Source organism: Arachis hypogaea, chromosome 19 (assembly GCF_003086295.3).
Source record: "Arachis hypogaea cultivar Tifrunner chromosome 19, arahy.Tifrunner.gnm2.J5K5, whole genome shotgun sequence".
Classification (NCBI taxonomy): domain Eukaryota; kingdom Viridiplantae; phylum Streptophyta; class Magnoliopsida; order Fabales; family Fabaceae; genus Arachis; species Arachis hypogaea.
Window position 1 is genome coordinate 15,695,131 of NC_092054.1, and position 21,076 is coordinate 15,716,206.

The following is a 21,076-nucleotide window of genomic DNA, read 5'->3' on the forward strand; positions in this document are numbered from 1 at the left end:
GTTAAACAAAATAGTGTTAACTACAACCAGTTAAATAAAGTATATCTTATTTACTATCTATATCCCCAGATGTGAATTTACAATAAGGGATGGAGAGGGCAGCAGATGGCTTTGGAAATCTTATTGCTTTAGATGCCCGAATCACTTGATTTCTGATTTTGTACAGTTTGTGCAATATAATATTTGGACCATATTTGAGTTTGAAAGCATCAATTTCTTCCTAAATTTCAATTGAAAGGAATTAGTTTATTTGAATGAAAGGGATAAATATATTTAATGTGTACATATGCTTACATTATAGCACGACTTCTGCTTTTTTGTCATCATCATCTTTTTTATTTTTTCTGTAAGCACAAAAAAATTTGGTCAATACTTCACTCAATACACCGACAAGCATAAGTATGCATATTTTTAATTAGGTGAATCAAAATAGCCAAATCCACTGAATCGAACACCATTCATGTTTTGAATAAAACGTGATAAACATTCAATCAGCAACAAAAGTATTTCTGCATGCAAAAGAACTCAACTGAACACACTAACAATTAGGTGAATCAAAATACCCAACTCCACTGAACTGAACACCATTTATGTTATGAATAAAATGTGATAAACAGTCAATTATCAAGAAAAATATTTCTTCATGCAAAAGGACTCAACCAGGGGCGAAGCTACATACATAAAAAGGGGGGCAATCGCCCCCCTAATTTTAATTTTTTTACATGTAAATTATATGTAAATTTCAGTTTAGCCCCCCTTAAAATTTTATTTTAGTATTATTTTATTGTGTAAATATTTTTGTCCTCCCTCTAATATTTCTTCTAGCTCTGCCCCTGGACTCAACTGAATACACTAACAATCAAGTAAATCAAAATGGCCAACTGCACTGAACTGAACACCATTCATGTTCTGAATAAAACGTGATAAAACATTCAATCATCAAGAAAAATATTTCTGCATACAAAAGGACTCAACTGAACACTTAACAATCAAATGAATGAAAATGACCAACTCCACTGAACAGAACACCATTCATGTTTTGAATAAATTTGATAAACATTCAATCAGCAACAAAAGCATTTTTGCCTGCAAAATGACTTAACTGAACACACTAACAATCAAGTGAATCAAAATGACCAACTCCACTTAATTGAATGAAAATAAGAACACATTTCCATTCCTATGCCCTAATTACGCAAAAAAAAAAAAATCGATTAAGAATAAGTTGATCTACTAAATAAAGCAACTCAATTCAGTAAACCTAAAATGCAACTAGGAGAAACGCGAAATTGCGAGATTTTAAATGAATAGTAGTTTTTAATTTATCATACCTTTCGCAATCTCTGTTGTTGTTTTTGTTTGTTTTTTCTTCTTCCTTTCGAAATCTTCTCGCGATTCTTGAGTAGAAGTAGTTTTCACAGAGAAAACGATCAAGTTTTGAGAGATTTTGAGAGAGATTCGAAGTTCTCTAGTAGCGGTTTCAAGGTTAAAGAAGGAACGATGTTTCATAGTGAAGGCGCGAATGAATATTAAATGTTTTCGTGGGTTTGGGTGCGTGTAATACATGCTCATTTAATGGGATTGGTTTTTTTTTTGTGTTGGTCTAGTTTGGATGAATTTGGATGGAAAATTATATGGATGTGTAGTTCATCTGTTTTTATTATTGACAAAAAGCTATGAAACTTTGAGAGATTTTGAGCGAGATTCGAAGTTCTCAAGTAGCAGTTTCAAGATTGAAGAAGGAACGCTGTTTCATAGTAAATGCGCGAATGAATGTTAAACGTTTTCGGGGGTTTAGGCACGTGTAATACACACTCATTTAATGGAATTGAGTTTTTTTTTTTGTGTTGGGCAGTTTAAATGAATTTGGATAGAAAATTATATAGATGTATAGTCCATCTATTTTTATTATTGACAAAAAGCTATAAAAAAAGAGTGAATACTCCACCCGACCTCTGACAATTATCTCGAAAAGACAACGAGGCCAAAAAAAAAAAAACACCCAATTCGACTCGTGATCTTTTTTTTTTGCACAGAGACCTCGTTGTTTTTTCGAGATAATTGTCAGGGGCCGGATTGAGTTTTTTTTTGTATCAAATGCCTCGTTGTCTCTCGAAATAATTGTCAGAGACTATTTTAGATTTTTCTCTAAAAAAAAAAAATCACTGAATATAAAATATTAAATTTTCAGAACAGTAATATCTCATTTTCTTAAATTATAATAGAAAACAAAACAACATCAAAATCTTCTATAATTTTTTAGAATATATAACTTCTATAAGGTTATAATATTTTGAACTTTTAACAAATTTGAAAATAATTTTAACTTTTTTTTTTAAATTTTAATGGAAATTCAAATGCGCTCTCATAAGTAAATTGAAAATTTTTGTTTTCAAATTACTAAGCCATTGACAAAAATATTCTCTAAAATTGTTAATGATAAAATAATCTAAAATATTTTAAAATTAAAAAAATAAAAAATGCTATTTTTATAAGTGGTAAATAAATTTTATATTTAGTAAATTTAAAATAAGGAGAAGAATAATGTATCACATTTCTAATTATTATTTCAAAACACGACATCCAAAATCATATTTTCTAATTTGTTTCAGACTTCAGAGTATACATTTACCAATAGTGTAATTTTGTGACATTTGAATATGTTTTGAATTTTTAACAAATTTGAAAATAATTTCAACTCTTTTTTGTATTTTAAATTCCATTATTTTATTTTATCCCAGACTGGTCTCTCTTTTGTTGTAAATTGTGTTATCCTTGTCTTGTAATGTACTTTACCTTTTGAGTGCGACACAGTGACTCACACGCCTCTTCCTACTTCTTAAGCGCTTCAACTTCATGATCTTCATTCTTCTCCTCTTCCTTCAAACAAAGCAAAACCCTTTTTGCAACCCAATACACTCCTTAATCAGACAAGTGTTCATACATTACTAACTCACTGAACTCGCATGTGTTCCTTTCCTTCTTGTTTTCATTGGTTGGCATAAAGGGTACCTTTTAATGAAAGTATATGTGGTTGTTGGGGTAGTAGATTCCTTCCATTTCTCTGATTTCTTTGCAGTGGGGTTGGTGTGTTTATAGAGAAAAAGAAAGAGAATGATTCAGTTGTTGTATATGGTTCTGTTTGTGGAGTGTGTGATGGGGTTTCTTTTGTTAGTGAAAGTTGGGCCATTGAGGGAGCTTGTGATGAAGACAATTGAACAAGTGAAGATGGGGAAGGGTCCAGCTACAGTGAAGACAATTGCTGGGACAATGTCTGTTATTCTGATTTCAAGCCTCATGAGTATTGTCAAGATCCAGAATAAAGGTGCTAAGCTTGGTACCATGTCACCCATGGATCAAGTTCTCTGGAGGACTCATGTGCTTGAAGCTTCACTTATGGGTATGAACATTCTTGCTTCTTGTTCTTTTAGCTCATGTGATCCTATTTGTTTGTTTGTTTGTTTGTCTAACACACATAGTTCTTAGGACTTTGCTACATGTATACAAAAATCAGTCGAAAAAAGTCCGTCACCAGTATAAAATACATGCTGGAATACAAATACATGTTGAAAATAAATTAAATTACACATATATTTATACACAAATATATTAGTGGCTGATTTTGGTGTACAAATAGCATTTTTGTAGTTGTTATCATAAGTGACTAGTTAACAAAGCTTTTTCCCACTAGGTGGGGTCGACTACATAGATCAAAGACGTCATTGAGTAGTGTCCATGCATTGGGGTGCGACGAAGTTTTACCTTGGCTGTCGCAGGCCTAACATAGCCCTATATGGAAAATGTTTGAATGAGAGAGAATAGGAAGAACAGGAAGCTCCTTTTGGAGTCGGCATTAAGTAATCTACATCGGTATCAATACCTTAAAAGAAAGGGCTTCCATGGTTAAAAATGGCTGTGTAGAAATTTGGCACATTTCTTTTGTGGTTGAATTTTAAGGAAATTAAACCAATTGCAGCTTATTTTGTTCCCTAGTTGAATGTGATTCCTATAAAACTCCACTCTGTGTATTGTAGTACTTCATAGATTGTGAGAGGATTTCCTTAAATTCAACTAGTTGGTTCTGTATTCAAACTTGGTTTAGCTTTTCTTTGCCTAAGCTGTGATACTGAGAATTTAGGACTAAGGTAACTGAATAACTTGAAAAAGCTTGATGAATAATTGAAATATGATCAAGCCTCTTGCCTTAGGATCAAACTTGGTAAATGGAAAGTCGGATCTTCTGTTATGTTGGTGTGTGTTCATTCATTGATTATCGAAGTATACGGCATATACTTCAAATTTTTATAAATTGTTGATGTTTTCTCTTCAATTTGTTTTGAATATTCATGTAATTATACTGACACAAGTCACAATAGAATTGACAATAATAATTGTCTTGTTAAGTACTAAGTGGTACTAAATCTGATGGAATAAGTAGTACTGGTATTTACAAGTTGAATGAGATGGTGACACAAAGTAGAATCTATTGTAGCATTAGTTTTGAAAAATGAAAAGAGTGGTGGTAGTGAAGGTATACTCATGGTGATTATTGATGCGGGTGTGCTTCAACACAGTCGTTTTTATCGGTTTTGGACCTGGTGGATAAACTAGTGTGGTTAAAGGAGTGGGGAACATACCAATGTGGTGTGGCTTAGTTGGCAATGCAAGATGGGTACGTGGGAAGAGCTTCTGGGTTTGATCCCCACTAAACACACTCCCTTGAAGGACGAAGAGCCTTAATTGTGACTAAACCCTGAACCAGATTAGTTGGTCCCTACTCCCTAGTAAGACATGTAGATACCGGTTGTTACCATGTTGGGAGCATTAACTGCTGAATGCTTTCTCATAAAGCATATTGGATTCGAAATTTTAAAGTTGAATTGATAGTTCTTAAATTGCTACTTTTGCGCATAGATGTACCTTGTAGTTCCATGCTTCACTGAGAACTCATTTCCCTAAATGGAAGTACCAATTTGTAGGCATTGAGTAGAGCTCCTACTTCTTTTGTTGTGTAAATCTTATGAATATGTTTATGGTAAGACATAGGACCAAATGTTTGTGTATTAGTTGGGCAGGAAAAGAATAAGGAATTAGGTGTGTCTTCAGATGTACTAAAGTGTCTATAGGACTAGTAATGTTTCTGTTTGTTTCATGATCATTTTGATTAGCCATGATTCTTACTCAATCTTATCATCTATATTTTCATTCTAAGTTTGGCTACACGTATGTTCTTTTTCTTGCTGATCCTTTAATTACCAATTATAGTCCATCAATCTTCAGTTTATCACTATACATTCAAAAACTTCAGTCACTATCTGATTTCCTTCGGAGTTGTGGACAAAGCCAAAGTTATACTTTTCAATAGCCAGAAACTTGCTTAGAACTGAATCCTTGATGAAATTCCCATTTTCATGGTTGGTTCTTTGATTTTCAACAGCATACAAAGTTTCATCTTTTAACCTTCGCCAAGTTAAATATATATTGACATTTTGTTACAAAGCTGAATCTGCATGTATGCGATAATTCGATGTTGCAGGTTTTACATTGTTCCTTGGATTCATAATTGATCGTGTCCACCATTATATGCAAAAGCTTAGTAAGTTACGGAGTAATGCAGGAGCTTCTAGAGAAGAACTGGAGAGCCTTCGGAAAGAAAACGTGCTGCTTAAGGAAAAGCAAGATAAAGCTTCCAAGGAGATAAAGCAGCTAAAGGAACAAATTTCAACTCTTTCGGAGAGTTTGAAGAAGATAAAGGCGGAGTCCGAAGAGAAGGACAAAAGAGTCGAAACTGCCGAAGCTCACGTTGAGTCGCTTCAAAAACAAGCCGCGGATCTACTACTCGAATACGACAGGCTCTTGGAAGACAACCAGAATCTTCAGGCTCAAGCATCACGACACAAGGTTTGAGGAAAAAAAGTAGAATTTCGTTGGCGAACCGAGTTTTTAGGAAAATATATCATTGTACCATCATTGATTTGGTTGCGAAATCACATATGATTCCTTTGTTTTAGATCATTGCTTAACAGTTGCCTCATTCTCATCTAGTGGTTTCTTTTTTTTTTCAATGGAGAAAAAGATTTTGGAGTTGGCAGTTTTGTAGCTCAGAATTATTGACGATACGAATGAAAATCTAGAGTAGCATCATAGAACAAGTTGGCTTATTTATTTTTTATTTGTGCTTGGAGATGCATCTTGAGATTCAAATTTTATGCAAAACCTAGTGCTTTAATGCAAACTTTATTGTTGAAAGTTAAGCAAATAATTGGGCTGAAAATTTCCTATGTTTGTAAAAAGGCTTAATTAATTGAAAATGCTCCAATACACTATCATAATTCATGAGTTGAATAAAGATGGAACTATTAATAAGTTGACAATGAAGACAAAAGTTATGGCAAATCTACAGATAAATAAAGGAAATTCCAACCAAAAACATACAAATCTACTATTAATAAGTTGCAAACTTTGCATTTCCCTATTTGTTATTGAACAGATTTATTTAGTAGCATTCATTTATATATCAATCTCGAAGAAATACATCTTTGGTAAGGTTTAGCTCCCTAGTGACATCTGCCATGTTCATTCTTTCATTCGGTGATTCAACTGAACAAGCAAGTCCAACTCTAATTAGAGAAAATACACACATGGTTAGCTTCTTTGTGTAGTTTTCTTCTTCTCCAATTTGTTTTGGCAAAAGAGTTGAGTCCGTAATCTCTAGAAGATTGTGTGAGTATGCCATCTTCACATAGTTATGAAGATTGTTATCATCTTTTAACATTTCTTCCATTGGCCTCCTTCCGGTCACCATTTCCAATACTAGAATTCCAAAAGAATACACATCACCTTGCATTGACACCTCACAACTCATTCCATACTCTGTGAAAACAACATGCCAATATCACATTTAAAAAGTGAAAACAATAAGATTATGTTTTTCGCTTTCACTTCCTCATTTAGAATTTCCTTTTCACAATTTTAAAAACATTGAAAATGGAAAGAGAGAATAAAAATTTAAACTAAAAAAGTCCTTATAAGATTGGATGAAACAGATTATACCTGGAGGAGCATATCCAATAGTTCCCTTTAACACAGTTGTGCTAGATTGATTATGAGGATCACCATTAGTCATTGAGAGAAGCCTTGCTAATCCAAAATCAGTCACATGAGCAACCATGTCATCATCAAGAACCACATTCTCTGGCTTTAGATCACAATGAACAACAGGTTGTTCACATCCATAGTGAAGATAATGTAATGCAGATGCCACATCGATAACAATATTTAGTCTTTGAGTAAGGTCTAATGTATATAGCCTATCTGTGATTTCAGCACTAGGATGCAACCACTTTTCTAAGCTTCCATTAGGCATGTACTCAAACACTAATGCTTTAAATTCTTGGCCGCTATAATCTATGCTCGTGCAACATGTTAAAATCTTCACCAGATTTCGATGCCTGATAAATTTTAGAGCATTACATTCAGCAATGAAACTCTTGTGAGCTCCACTCATTTGAAGGTTTATCACCTTTATGGCGACAAACTTGTGTTCAGATTCAAGGAATCCTTTATACACAGAACCAAAGCTACCAGATCCAATCAAGTTACTGGTAGTAAACCCCTGTGTTGAATGATGTAGGATTTGGTATGACACCATTGATGGCTGACTTGTTGATGCTGTCAAAGATGATGTTCTTTTTTTCTTCTTGCTCAAGAAAACAACAACAATTGAAAGCAAAGTAAGGCATACAACCACACAAATTACGATTATGGCTAGCTTCAAATTATGGTGATTGTTCTTGCCATAACGTTGGCAGGGCATGGTGCAAGATGTAACTGTAAGACACCTCCACAAAGCTTATTATTGCCAACAATTGAAATTGCAGTTGCATTCTTGAATACACCCTCTAATGGTACCTTCCCTTCTAGCATATTGAAAGACACATTCAAATATGTTAGAAAAGAAAGCCTCTGCATATCTGTTGGAATTGATCCGGATAAGTTATTTTGCGAGAGATCCAAATGAGAGAGGCCTTTCAATGAAGCTATTGATGAAGGTATCATGTCACTGAAAGAATTACCATGTAAGTCTAAATATTCCATACTTGTGCACTTTCCAATAGTCATAGGAATCTGGCCAGATAGATAGTTATTGGAGATATCCAAAGTTCCAAGGTTTCCAAGAGCTCCAACCTCAACAGGAAGAGTGCCATTCAGTGAATTATGAGATAAGTTCAGATTTGTGGACAAAGATGAAAGGCTAAAAACTTCCACTGGTATAGCACCACTAAAATTGTTTCCTGAAAAATCTAAGTACAACAAGTTTTGCCAATTTCCAATACTTGGTGGAATTTTCCCATGAAACATGTTATTTGAAATTCTTATTTCAACCAGTTGAGTGAGGTTACCCAAGGAGAAAGGTATGTCACCAATAAGTGGTTTGCACCCAAACTCAATAGTTGCATTTTCTGAAACTTTCCAAAAGAATTTGGAACAAACCCGGTAAGGTGGTTATATTCCAAATTCAAGGTAATGAAGTTTATGTTATTGCATATAGTTTCAGGGATAGTTCCATGTAGGTGATTAAAATCAAGACTAATTTCAGTGAGTTGAGTTGATAAATTCCCTATGGAGTTGGGTAAAACACCTCCAAAATTGTTGGAACTCAAAACCAAACTTTCCAATTCAGTACAATTAATCAAAGATGTTATGAAATCCAAGTCTAGAGCTAAATCACTACCAAGATTGTTGTAGTTTAAATTTAGCCAATAAAGATCCTTCAGGTTTCCTAGATTTGGAACTTTTCCAACAAAACGGCAATAGCCAATATAAAAAAGTTGAAGGGAAGATGCATTCGAAATAGAAGTTGGAATTGGACCTGAAATTTGATTCCCTCCAATGCCAATCTCTTGCAGATTGATGAGGTTGGAGAACATGTTGGATGGAAGAGAGCCTTGAAACTGGTTATCTGCAGCATAGAAAATAGCGAGCGACGACATATTGTAAAGCGAGGAAGGAAGCTCCCCGGACAGTTTATTGGCACCAATGGCAAAACCTGATAAGCTTTTTAATTTTCCAATTTCTTCAGGTATCTTCCCTTCTAAGTAATTATAACCCATAGGAAGAATACTTAGAGAAGAGATATTCCTTATGGAAGATGGAATTTCTCCAGAGTAGTTATTCTTGTTAAGACTCAACATTTTTTGAAGCTTCTTAAGAGTTCCAATCTCCATTGGTATTCGGCCGTAGAGACTGTTATTCGACATGTTTAGAAGCCTTAGCTCCGAGCAATTAGCCAAACTGACAGGAAACTCTCCTGTCAGTTTGTTATCCGGGAGGTAGAGTTGTTGTAATCTGAACAAACGACCTATCTCCCGGGGATTTCTCCATAGAAGCTATTGCTTGCAAGGTTGAGAGTTCGCAAGAAAGAGAGATTTCCAATGTATGGAGATATTGTGCCATGCAACTGACATTGTTGAAGGCTCAACTGTTGCACTCTTTGATGCTTAATGCTGCATGTGATTCCATGCCAGTTGCAGAAGTGGCTTGAAGTATTCCATGAGCTTAAAACTCCATATGGATCATTGGATATTGATTCTTTAAACTGAAGCAATGCTATAACATGGGTCTCATTTCCTAAAATGTTGGTGGCTAGTGAAGCTTTAAGCCACACAAAGAATACATAAAAGAAGAGGAGTCGCATTGAAGTTAAGAACATTGTTTGGATACTAATTTTTGGTTTGCAAGTTGAAAATTGTAGTGCTTGTTTTTTTTTTTTATACAAAATGGGAGATGCTAGCAGCCGATCATATGTCACTTTTTTCAAAAGATGATGCAAATTGATTTTGTTTTCCGCTGTAATTTAATAGAGAAACCGCAAATTAATTGAGAAATTGTTCACATTGTAAAGATTTCTTTTCTTAATGAATTGCTTTTTGTTAGTCAATTTGTCGGCCATGACAGTTGCAATCTACAAAACTAGATGAGAGGTGGAAAAAAAAGGTGAAGGCTCACATATCTTCGTGTAAAGTTGATAGTTATAGTTGTGATCAATTAAATGATTTAATATTTTTGACTAAATTATTATCTAACGTTTTTATGCTATTAACTTTTCATAAAGACATCTGTACATAAGTTTTCACCAACTAAAAATTATATATCTAAAATAAATATTATTAATAGCTAGCTTTATTATTATTTGCATTCTATGAGTACACACTGAATTGATATAAAAAAGAAGATATCTGATCATGCTCTCTTTTAGCGTTGTGTTCCTATATTTATTTTTTATTTGCAGAGTTAAAAATCATTATTTAGTAGTATTTTTCAAAAGTTTATATAGATTTCATTTGCAAATATATAAGCCTTAAAAGTTACATAAACATACCAGTAAGCATAAGCCACAGATGTTACAGAAATGGCCAAGAACAATGACTCGCCTGTGAAAAATAAACGGGGAAGTTTACTTTGAGAAAAGCCGACATTCTAACGGGATGGATCAAAATATAGAAAATAATTATTAAGACTTTCAGAGTTATGCAGTTCTCTACTTAGTTAGTAATAAGTTTTATCTTAAAATGTCGCTCCATTATCAATTATGATATCAGCATGATCCAAGTAAGATGGTGTCTCATGTATGTTTGATTAATGAGTAAAGTGACCATTAAATTATAAAAAATTTTAATCTCGGAGTAATTAGTTTTTCAAGAAAAAAAATAGTACTAATTAGGTCTTTCAACGAACGGTCGATAAATATGTCTTTCTGTAAATAGATAGTGTAAAATGAAACGAAATTGTTTATATATTTCGTTATCTACAAGGGTACATGTTTCTGCCACATAAATATGAAAACGATGTAGTTTTGGAGAATGAAACTTTCATTATTTTTTGAGTTTTTATATAATCTTTATCAACTGCTTTTTATTTATCATGAATTCTATTAAAATAAGTGATGTTTTGCTCCAAAAATTATTATATACATGATAATTTTTTATAAATAGACATATACGAGTAATTAATGGTACATATAAGCACTACCATTAAGTTTTACTTGATAAATTGATAGAAGAATATAATGTGTCTACTATTTGCTATGGTAGAGGACCAAATTGGTAGGGGAACCAAATTGGTAATTTTTTTTTTGTTTCAAGGACTAATTAGTCCAAAATTAAAATTTTTAGAAGTTTAATTATCATTTTACTCTAAAATTTTTTAAGTGAAATATATAATTTATAGTGTATTTATCAATTTACTTCACACTCATTTATCTCCTTTACAGTGTAAACGAGATATGTGTATTTTTTTAAATTCAAATGTAAACGAGATAAATCAATATGATGTAAATTGGTAAATACGCTCTAAATTACATATTTCAGTAAATAAAATAATTAATTATTTATTTAAAAAATATGAAAGTAAAGATATTAGAAAAAAAATTAAAACATATGCTGTGAGAAATGGTATGTTAGAAAGGAGCTACATTGGAAACAGATGTCGCGTTCTAGACATGTGAAGGACATTGATAAGAACACAAGGTACTTCCACAACTTAGCTTCTGCGAGAAGGAGAAACAACAGAATTGATGTGCTACTCATTAATGGTAGGTTGATAAGGAACCAAGCGAGGATTAAGATTGAGATTAGAGACTTCTACAAGAAGTTGTATCATCAGGAAAAGTCTCCTTTGGTGGGGTTTAGGGACGGTTTGGTGGAAATGATTGGTGGCATTGGAGGTGCAACCGACTCCAGAGGAGGTTAAAGAAGCAGTGTAGGATTGCGAATCTTCCAAAACTCCTGGAAGTGATTGGTACAACATGAACTTTATAAAGAGGTGCTGGACTGAAATTGACACTGAATTTACAGCGGTGGTGTTGGATTTCTTCCTGTCTTCTAAGCTACCGGCGGATGCGAATCTCACTTGGGTGGCGTTGGTCCCTAAGTTTAAGGGGACAAAGGAAATCAAATATTTGAGACCGATCAGTATAGTAGGCTGTGTCTATAAAGTCATTTCGAAAATGCTGGTTAGGAGGATGCGAGCAATCATGCCACGACTAGTAGGTGAGACTCAAAGTACTTTTGTCAAGGGACGAAAGATTCATGATGGGGCTCTTATCGCATGCGAAACTGTTCAATAGATTAAAATGAGGAAGAAGGAAGCGGTGATAATGAAATTGAATTTCCAGAAAGCATATGATAGAGTCAAGTGGAGTTTTGTAGACCTTGTATTGCAAAAGATGGGCTTTGGACGGAGATGGAGGAATTTGGTTATGGAGTGTGTAAGTACAAGTTCAATGTCAGTGCTGATAAACGGATCGTCATCTAAGCCTTTTAAGATGGAAAGGGGTTTGCGACAGGGTGATCCTCGATCTCCATTTCTATTTGTACTTGTCGTTGACGTGCTACATAGGATGCTTGGGGAAGCAGTGAGAAATGGGCATATCTCGCTGCTACTGGTGAGTAGAGATCAGGTTGAGCTGTCACATCTTCAGTTTGCGGACGATACCATCCTATTCTGTCCCCCTGAGGAAGAGACCATTAAAAATTACAGAAGGATCCTATGTTGTTTTGAGCTCATGTCGAAATTGAGTATTAATTTTGATAAGTCTAGCTTGATTCCTATTAACTGTGATGATCAGTGGGTGCAGCGTATGTCTAGAGTGCTGGGTTGTAAGATTGCCTCTTTGCCGGTGAAATACTTGGGGATCCCGCTAGGAGCAAACCCGAGGTTGGTGAGGACTTGGAAGCCCATTATAGAAAAAGTGGAGGAGAAGTTGAGCATCTGAAAAGCCAAAATTCTCAATAGAGCAAGTAAACTGGTGTTTCTTAAATCTGTTTTGAACAGCCTCCCTGTTTATTATTTGAACTTGTATAAAATGCCAAAGGCTATGGCAAAGAAATTGATTTTCCTACAGAGAAGGTTTCTTTGGAGCAAGGAGGATGGAAGAAATGGTATGGCAATGGTCAGGTGGGAGGTGGTGCAGGCTCCCAAAAAACTTGGCGGTTTAGGGTTGAGGATGCTATGGTGTGTAACTCAGTCCTTCTCTTTAAATGGTGGTGGCGGTTTTCAAAGGAGGATTGCCTCTTATGGAAGAAGGTGGTGTGTTCTTGTAACAATCTGAGTACCAATGTGATGCTGTCATCCCAGGTGTTACTTTCTCAGGGGGACCATGGAGGGATATCTGCCAAATACAGTTCAAAGATCAACAAGTAAGACAGAAGATGATTAATGGGTTGGCTATGGAGATTGGTGATGGGAGAGGAACTCGGTTCTGGGAGGATGTATGGTTGCGTAGTGGGTCCCTGAAAGACTTATTTTCGAGGCTGTTCTCAGTTTCAAACCAAACAGGATCTGTTATAAGGGATTGTGGGTTCTGGGACGGGTTAGAGTGGAGATGGAACTTCTAGTGGAGACAAAAGCTTTTCCAATGAGAATTGGAACTAGTGAACCTGTTGCATGAAACTTTAAGACTGGTTAAACTTGCACATGACAGAGAGGATAGAGTTGTGTGAAAATTTGATAAACAAGGTGTCTTTTCTACTAATTCCTTTGTGCAGGAATTGCAGGTGGAAATGCTTCCAGAAGATATAGCAAGTTACAGCTTTATTAAGACAGTTTGGAAAGGTCTAGTCCTGCCAAGAGTTGAATTGTTTGTTTGGTTTATTTTGATTGGAAGGGTAAATACAAAGGAGAGGCTGAGTCGATTGGGAGTAGTTACTCAAGAAGATGTGACATGTGTGTTATGTAATCAAGGTGTTGAATATGGTTACCACTTGTTTCTTGGTTGTGATTTTTCTTGGCAGGTTTGGTGTACTAGGCTGTCCTTTGTTGGAAGACAATGGTCGTGCCCAGAGATGCTAAAGGAACATTTTTAAAGTTGGATTGAGCTACCAACTAGTAAATAGGGGTGCAAGAGGTGGATGGTATGTTTATGTGCGATTATATGGAATATTTGGCTAGAAATGAATAGAAGGATCTTTCAAAATAAAAGAAGAGGGGTTGAAGAGGTTATACAACAGTTCTTCATGAACTATAAAGAGTGGTTAGGTGTGGATCCCTTCTGTTGTTGATGGCATTGTCGAATGTAACAGGAAGTATCTATTAGTGTTACATGAACTTGCTTTAGTCTATTGTCTGTAATTGATCTGTTGTCTTCTACTTCACTTGTTGTGTTGAACTTTTATTTAAAAAAAAAAATATTTCTTTACTTAGGGAAGCAAGCAGGTAAAAATAGGAACATCTCTAATTAAATTAGACATGAAGTGAAACAGAGGCACTTCCTTGGACTTCGAGACTTCTTTCATCTATCTCCACTCGTATTCTCCTCTCGGGTATCCCTCTATTATTTTTCTAGTTTAAAATTTGAAAGAAATTAGCTCGCTCGAGCCCTACTTGGATAGTTGGATCATGCTGACATCATAATTGATAATAGAACGAGATTTTAAGTGGAATGATCAGATAAGTGTGTACTCATGGAATGCAAATAATAATAAAAGCTAGCTATTAATAATAGGGTTATGCTAGGTAACTAATGACTTTTTTGAACAATATGAACAATCACTAATTAAATAAAAACACATTATATCTTTAAATTATTCACCTAAATTTTAATATTAGAATAACCATCTGCACACCTAATAAAATAAACATCCAATATATTTATTGTTCATATTATTTAATATTTTTATTATTTACCTATATTTTTTTAATAATATTTATTTTAGATATATAATTTTTAGTTCGTAAAAACTTATATCCAGATGTCTGTAAAGTTAATAACAAAAAAATATTAAATATTAATTTAGTAAAAAATATTAAATCATGGAACTGATCAACATTACATGAAGATATGTGACTATGTGGGCCTTCACCTTTTTTTCCGCTTCTCATCTAGTTTTGTAGTTGCAACTGTCATGGCCGGCAAGTTGACTAACAAAAAGCAATTCATTAAGAAATGAAATCTTTACAATGTGAACAATTTCTCAATTAATTTGCGGTTTTTCTATTAAATTACAGCGGAAAACAAAATCAATTTGCATCATCTTTTGAAAAAAGTGACATACGCTCCGCTGCTAGCATCTCCCATTTTCTATAAAAAAAAAACAAGCACTGCAATTTCAACTTGCTAACCAAAAATTAATATCCAAACAATGTTCTTCCCTTCAATGCGACTCCTTTTCTTTTATGTATTCTTTGTGGGGCTTAAACCTTCATTAGCCACCAACATTTTAGGAAATGAGACTGATGTTATAGCATTGCTTCGGTTTAAAGAATCAATATCCAACGATCCATATGGAGTTTTAAGCTCATGGAATGCTTCAAGCCACTTCTGCAACTGGCATGGAATCACATGCAGCATTAAGCATCAAAGAGTGCAACAGTTGAGCCTTCAACAATGTCAGTTGCATGGCACAATATCTCCATACATTGGAAATCTCTCTTTCTTGCGAACTCTCAACCTTGCAAGCAATAGCTTCTATGGAGAAATCCCCGGGAGATAGGTCGTTTGTTCAGATTACAACAACTCTACCTCCCGGATAACAAACTGACAGGAGAGTTTCCTGTCAGTTTGGCTAATTGCTCGGAGCTAAGGCTTCTAAACATGTCGAGTAACAATCTCTACGGCCAAATACCAATGGAGATTGGCACTCTTAAGAAGCTTGAAAAGTTGAGTCTTAACAAGAATAACTACTCTGGAGAAATTCCATCTTCCATATGGAATATCTCTTCTCTAAGTATTCTTTCTATGGGTTATAATTACTTGGAAGGCAAGATACCTGAAGAAATTGGAAAATTAAAAAGCTTATCAGGTTTTGCCATTGGTGCCAATAAACTGTCCGGGGAGCTTCCTTCTTCGCTTTACAATCTGTCCTTGCTCGCTCTTTTCTATGCTGCAGAAAACCAGTTTCATGGCTCTCTTCCATCCAACATGTTCTCCAACCTCATCAGTCTGCAAGAGATTGGCATTGGAGGGAATCAAATTTCAGGTCCAATTCCAACTTCTATTTCAAATGCATCTTCACTTCAACTTTTTGATATTGGCTATTGTAGTTTTGTTGGAAAAGTTCCAAATCTAGGAAACCTGAAGGATCTTTATTGGCTAAATTTAAACTACAACAATCTTGGTAGTAATTCAGCTCTAGACTTGGATTTCATAACATCTTTGATTAATTGTACTGAATTGGAAAGTTTGGTTTTGTGTTCCAACAATTTTGGAGGTGTTTTACCCAACTCCATAGGGAATTTGTCAACTCAACTCACTGAAATTAGTCTTGATTTTAATCACATACATGGAACTATCCCTGAAACTATATGCAATAACATAAACTTAATTACCTTGAATTTGGAATATAACCACCTTACTGGGTTTGTTCCAAATTCTTTTGGAAAGTTTCAGAAAATGCAACTATTGAGTTTGGGTGCAAACCACCTTATTGGTGACATACCTTTCTCCTTGGGTAACCTCACTCAACTGGTTGAAATAAGAATTTCAAACAACATGTTGCATGGGAAAATTCCACCAAGTATTGGAAATTGGCAAAACTTGTTGTACTTAGATTTTTCAGGAAACAATTTTAGTGGTGCTATACCAGTGGAGGTTTTTAGCCTTTCATCCTTGTCCACAAATCTGAACTTATCTCATAATTCACTGAATGGCACTCTTCCTGTTGAGGTTGGAGCTCTTGGAAACCTTGGAACTTTGGATATCTCCAATAACTATCTATCTGGCCAGATTCCTATGACTATTGGAAAGTGCACAAGTATGGAATATTTAAACTTACATGGTAATTCTTTCAGTGGCATGATACCTTCATCAGTAGCTTCATTGAAAGGCCTCTCTCATTTGGATCTCTCGCAAAATAACTTGTCCGGATCAATTCCAACAGATATGCAGAGGCTTTCTTTTCTAACATATTTGAATGTGTCTTTCAATATGCTAGAAGGGAAGGTACCATTGGAGGGTGTATTCAAGAATGCAACTTCAATTTCAATTGTTGGTAATAATAAGCTTTGTGGAGGTGTCTTACAGTTACATCTTGCACCATGCCCTGCCAACGTTATGGCAAGAAGCAATCACCATAATTTGAAGCTAGCCATAATCATAATTTGTGTGGTTGTATGCCTTATTTTGCTTTCAATTGTTGTTGTTGTTTTCTTGAGCAAGAAGAAGAAAAGAACATCATCTTTGACAGCATCAACAAATCAGTATTCAATGGTGTCATACCAAATCCTACATCATTCAACAGAGGGGTTTTCTACCAGTAACTTGATTGGATCTGGCAGCTTTGGTTCTGTGTATAAAGGATTCCTTGAATCCGAACACAAGTTCGTCGCCATAAAGGTGATAAACCTACGAATGAGTGGAGCTCACAAGAGTTTCATTGCCGAATGTAATGCTCTAAAATTTATCAGGCATCGAAATCTGGTGAAGATTTTAACATGTTGCTCGAGCATAGATTATAGCAGCCAAGAATTTAAAGCATTAGTGTTTGAGTACATGCCTAATGGAAGCTTAGAAAAGTGGTTGCATCCTAGTGCTGAAATCACAGATAGGCTATATACATTAGACCTTACTCAAAGACTAAATATTGTTGTTGATGTGGCTTCTGCATTACATTATCTTCACTATGGATGTGAACAACCTATTGTTCATTGTGATCTAAAGCCAGAGAATGTGCTTCTTGACGATGACATGGTTGCTCATGTGACTGATTTTGGATTAGCAAGGCTTCTCTCAATGACTAATGGTGATCCTCATAATCAATCTAGCACAACTGTGTTCAAGGGAACTATTGGATATGCTCCTCCAGGTATAATCTGTTTCATCCAATCTTATAAGGACTTTTTTAGTTTAAATTTTTATTCTCTCCATTTTCAATGTTTTTAAAATAACTAAAAGAGGAAGTGAAAGCGAAAAACATAATTTTATTGTTTTCACTTTTTAAATGTTGGCATGTTGTTTTGACAGAGTATGGAATGAGTTGTGAGGTGTCAATGCAAGGTGATGTGTATTCTTTTGGAATTCTAGTATTGGAAATGGTGACTGGAAGGAGGCCAATGGAAGAAATGTTTAAAGATGATAACAATCTTCATAACTATGTGAAGATGGCATACTCAAACAATCTTCTAGAGATTATGGACTCAACTCTTTTGCCAAAACAAATTGGAGAAGAAGAAAACTACACAAAGAAGCTAACCATGTGTGTATTTTCTCTAATTAGAATTGGACTTGCTTGTTCAGTTGAATCCCCGAATGAAAGAATGAACATGGCAGATGTCACTAGGGAGCTAAATCTTACCAAGGATGTATTTCTTCAACATTGACATATAAATGAATGCTACTAAATAATGAGTACAATAACAAAGAATTGTGTCTAACTGATTTGGTGACCAATTTTTAGTGTATGCATAATATGGTTAATTTTTACATATGCACTGAATTAGGTAACACCATATCAACAAAACTCATGACCTAAATAGTCATCCAAAAGAACAGATGTAATTGGATGACGGTTTAAAACACTTTATACGGATCAAAATTAAAATCTTTTTGTTAACAAAGATAGGAATCAATTTTATTTTTATCAGCCTTTTCAAAAGTTGGAGGCGATTTTGGGAATTTACTAAAAAAACATATAACAAACAAAACACACTTATTGTCTGTTCATTTAATCACCTATTACGTGATTTATCATTGAATTTTTTTACTTTTATTGGTAGTCAACAGTATACATGTTTTATTTCTTTGTTTAAGGGTCACTCTATCTTTTATTCTCTGGTTACTACTTTGTAAAGAGGAAAATGGTTCTACATTCCTTTAGGCTCCGTTTGGTTGATGTAACCAAACGCTGCCTTATTGACTGGAATAACAAATTAAGAGTAAAGAACGTGAAAGAATTGAATTCTTTTGTTGATTATTGATCAATGACCAGATATTTATTACAATTATTAACACAAGTCAATTATTGATGAAAAATAACATTTTCTTTACTTTCTAATTTGTCTCTGTCAACATTAGGTATTCATCGCCATTGACATATTTATTGTGCGCTTCAACTTATTGCTATTAACAATTAGGATTAGGATATTCGATGAGCTAGGCAGCGTCCATATGGATATGAACGAGTTTGTATGTGAAAAGGTTGAAAAGAAGAGTACAAGACAAATAAGCAGATGATTGAATAGATGTATCAGACACAGAAACTCGTACATTCAACTGCGTATAATAGAATCAATCAATACAAGACAATAGATTTCTATGCCCCATATATATATAAGGCGACGTATGTGGTGCCCAAACCAAACGGTGACTAAGATGACCAAAGGGAGAATATCCAGTAGAAATGTGACGCGTGCCACCTTTGGAGTATGCTGACCATAGAAATTAAATTTTAATGTAGGGTAATTGTTTTAGCTTTGTGATAAATGTTAATTAAAAAGTTAATTAGAGAAACAGGTGATACGATGTAGTTGAAAGTCGTTTTGGGGCTTATTGTTTTTAAAAGAGAGTTCCTTCTCCTAGCGACGGCGGAGAATCGATAACAGCGATTGTGTACCACAAATCGAGCAGAGCATAAAGGAAGACGCGCCGGCATAGCAAGTGAGGAAGGAATTTGCATCGCTGACGGAGTGGTATAGTGAGATCGGTATCAAATCTGTCGTGGATGGCTTGGAGGTAGGGCTGGCAATGGTATCAAATCCTACCTGCAAATTTTATTATAAGTCTATTCTATTTGCGAATTGAGAATCTTTCAATCTTAACTCTACTCGCATCCTAAAATTCTAAACCCTATCCTATCCTACTTTATCTAATTTTTTTAAAGTAAATATAAAATTTAATTATTTTAAATTTTATACATATTAATAAATAAAAAATAAAAAATTAATGCTCTAAATTACTAAATTAACTAACTAATTTAATAGTTATTCATTAATTATAAGTCATTACATAAGAGAGATTGTGAGTTCAACTCTCACTTCCTTTATTATATACCTAATTTTTAAAAAATATGTGTTATATATAAGGTGCGAGTAAAGTAGGGTAGAGTACACCCTAAACCTGTATCCTATTCTACCTGCAAAAATACCCGGATCGTACCTTATCTTACTTACAATGGGTCGAATAACCTATTCTACCCAAATATGTTAGACCGAATTGTATACCCGCGAGTAGGGTATAAATTGCCAACCCGATTTGGAGGCTTCACAAATCAAGTAAGAGCCTTGGTAAACACATTTAAAATTTCCTTTTGAACATGCCATGTTAATGGGGTTCAACACAAATGTAATGGAACAAGGAATACTCTGGGTACAAGACATTTATTACTCGGAAGCATTGTGGGCGAAAAGTGGGATTTCAGGGGAAATGAGACATTCATTTACTCCATTTTTTCAATGAAAATATTTTGGTTGTGCCAAGGGACGAGAAATTTCTAAAAAATCATGATCTCTTCAGCTGTGTTTGTACTAGAATCATAACCTATTACTTGTTTTCTGGATATTTAGTTTTGATTTTTTTTTTTTTGAATTTTCAGATTAAGGTTGAATTTAATTTTTTTGTTATTTTAAAAAGATATTTTAGTCACAAATATAGAAAAACATAATCCAATCTGTTACCAACTGAGATAGTAAGGATTTTTTATTTCAATAAATAAATTAATTATTAAAATAAATAATTTAAAAAATATTTACCAAAATAAATATTTCTCTCTTATTTCGTTTACAGTGTAAATGAGATAATTTTGTACGTATATGTATTTATAAATAATTAAATATAATTTTTGAAAATAATTAAAAAATATTAATAATTTATAAATACATATATCTCGTTTACAGTGTAAACGAGAGAACATATATTTTGTTTATATAGTAAACAAAATATATGAAAATTGAAAAACTACACGTATCTCGTTTACATTATAAACGAGAGTATAAATGAAATAAGAAAAGGATGTTTATTTCAGTAAATATTTTTTAAATAATTTATTTTAATAATTATTATAATTAATTTATTTTTTAAAATAAAAAATTCAAATCGTAATGGTATATATGTCTACTTTTAATTATTTATAAAAGTATTTTGCTG

General features: G+C 34.1%; 2 protein-coding genes and 2 pseudogenes across 2 annotated transcripts; 3 read left to right on the plus strand and 1 right to left on the minus strand.

The window, feature by feature from the left end:
* The first annotated feature begins 2,766 nt into the window (after positions 1-2,766).
* LOC112777494 (uncharacterized) lies at positions 2,767-6,161 on the plus strand. The gene is made up of 2 exons (XM_025821879.3): positions 2,767-3,400; positions 5,537-6,161. Exons 1-2 carry the CDS (start codon positions 3,115-3,117, stop codon positions 5,905-5,907), a joined length of 657 nt encoding a protein of 218 aa, XP_025677664.1. The 5' UTR covers positions 2,767-3,114; the 3' UTR covers positions 5,908-6,161.
* A 284-nt stretch (positions 6,162-6,445) lies between these two features.
* Positions 6,446-9,726, minus strand: LOC112775141 (LRR receptor-like serine/threonine-protein kinase EFR; annotated as a pseudogene).
* Positions 9,727-11,484: 1,758 nt separating this feature from the next.
* Positions 11,485-13,502, plus strand: LOC140182157 (uncharacterized). Its single transcript, XM_072228282.1, has 7 exons — positions 11,485-11,746; positions 11,856-12,013; positions 12,128-12,445; positions 12,629-12,717; positions 12,835-12,941; positions 13,138-13,372; positions 13,484-13,502. Exons 1-7 carry the CDS (start codon positions 11,485-11,487, stop codon positions 13,500-13,502), a joined length of 1,188 nt encoding a protein of 395 aa, XP_072084383.1.
* Positions 13,503-14,995: 1,493 nt separating this feature from the next.
* On the plus strand, positions 14,996-18,356 carry LOC112779914 (putative receptor-like protein kinase At3g47110; annotated as a pseudogene).
* Positions 18,357-21,076: the final 2,720 nt, after the last annotated feature.

Bases quoted from the DNA above. Each gene is read 5' to 3' on its own strand.
- LOC140182157 (XM_072228282.1), top strand. From the start codon at position 11,485: ATGTCGCGTTCTAGACATGTGAAGGACATTGATAAGAACACAAGGTAC. The intron at 11,747-11,855 runs GTTAAAGAAGCA...CTGAATTTACAG, and splicing joins TGCAACCGACTCCAGAGGAG to CGGTGGTGTTGGATTTCTTC. The intron at 12,014-12,127 runs GTTAGGAGGATG...ACTGTTCAATAG, and splicing joins AAGTCATTTCGAAAATGCTG to ATTAAAATGAGGAAGAAGGA.
- LOC112777494 (XM_025821879.3), top strand. From the start codon at position 3,115: ATGATTCAGTTGTTGTATATGGTTCTGTTTGTGGAGTGTGTGATGGGG. The intron at 3,401-5,536 runs GTATGAACATTC...TCGATGTTGCAG, and splicing joins GCTTGAAGCTTCACTTATGG to GTTTTACATTGTTCCTTGGA.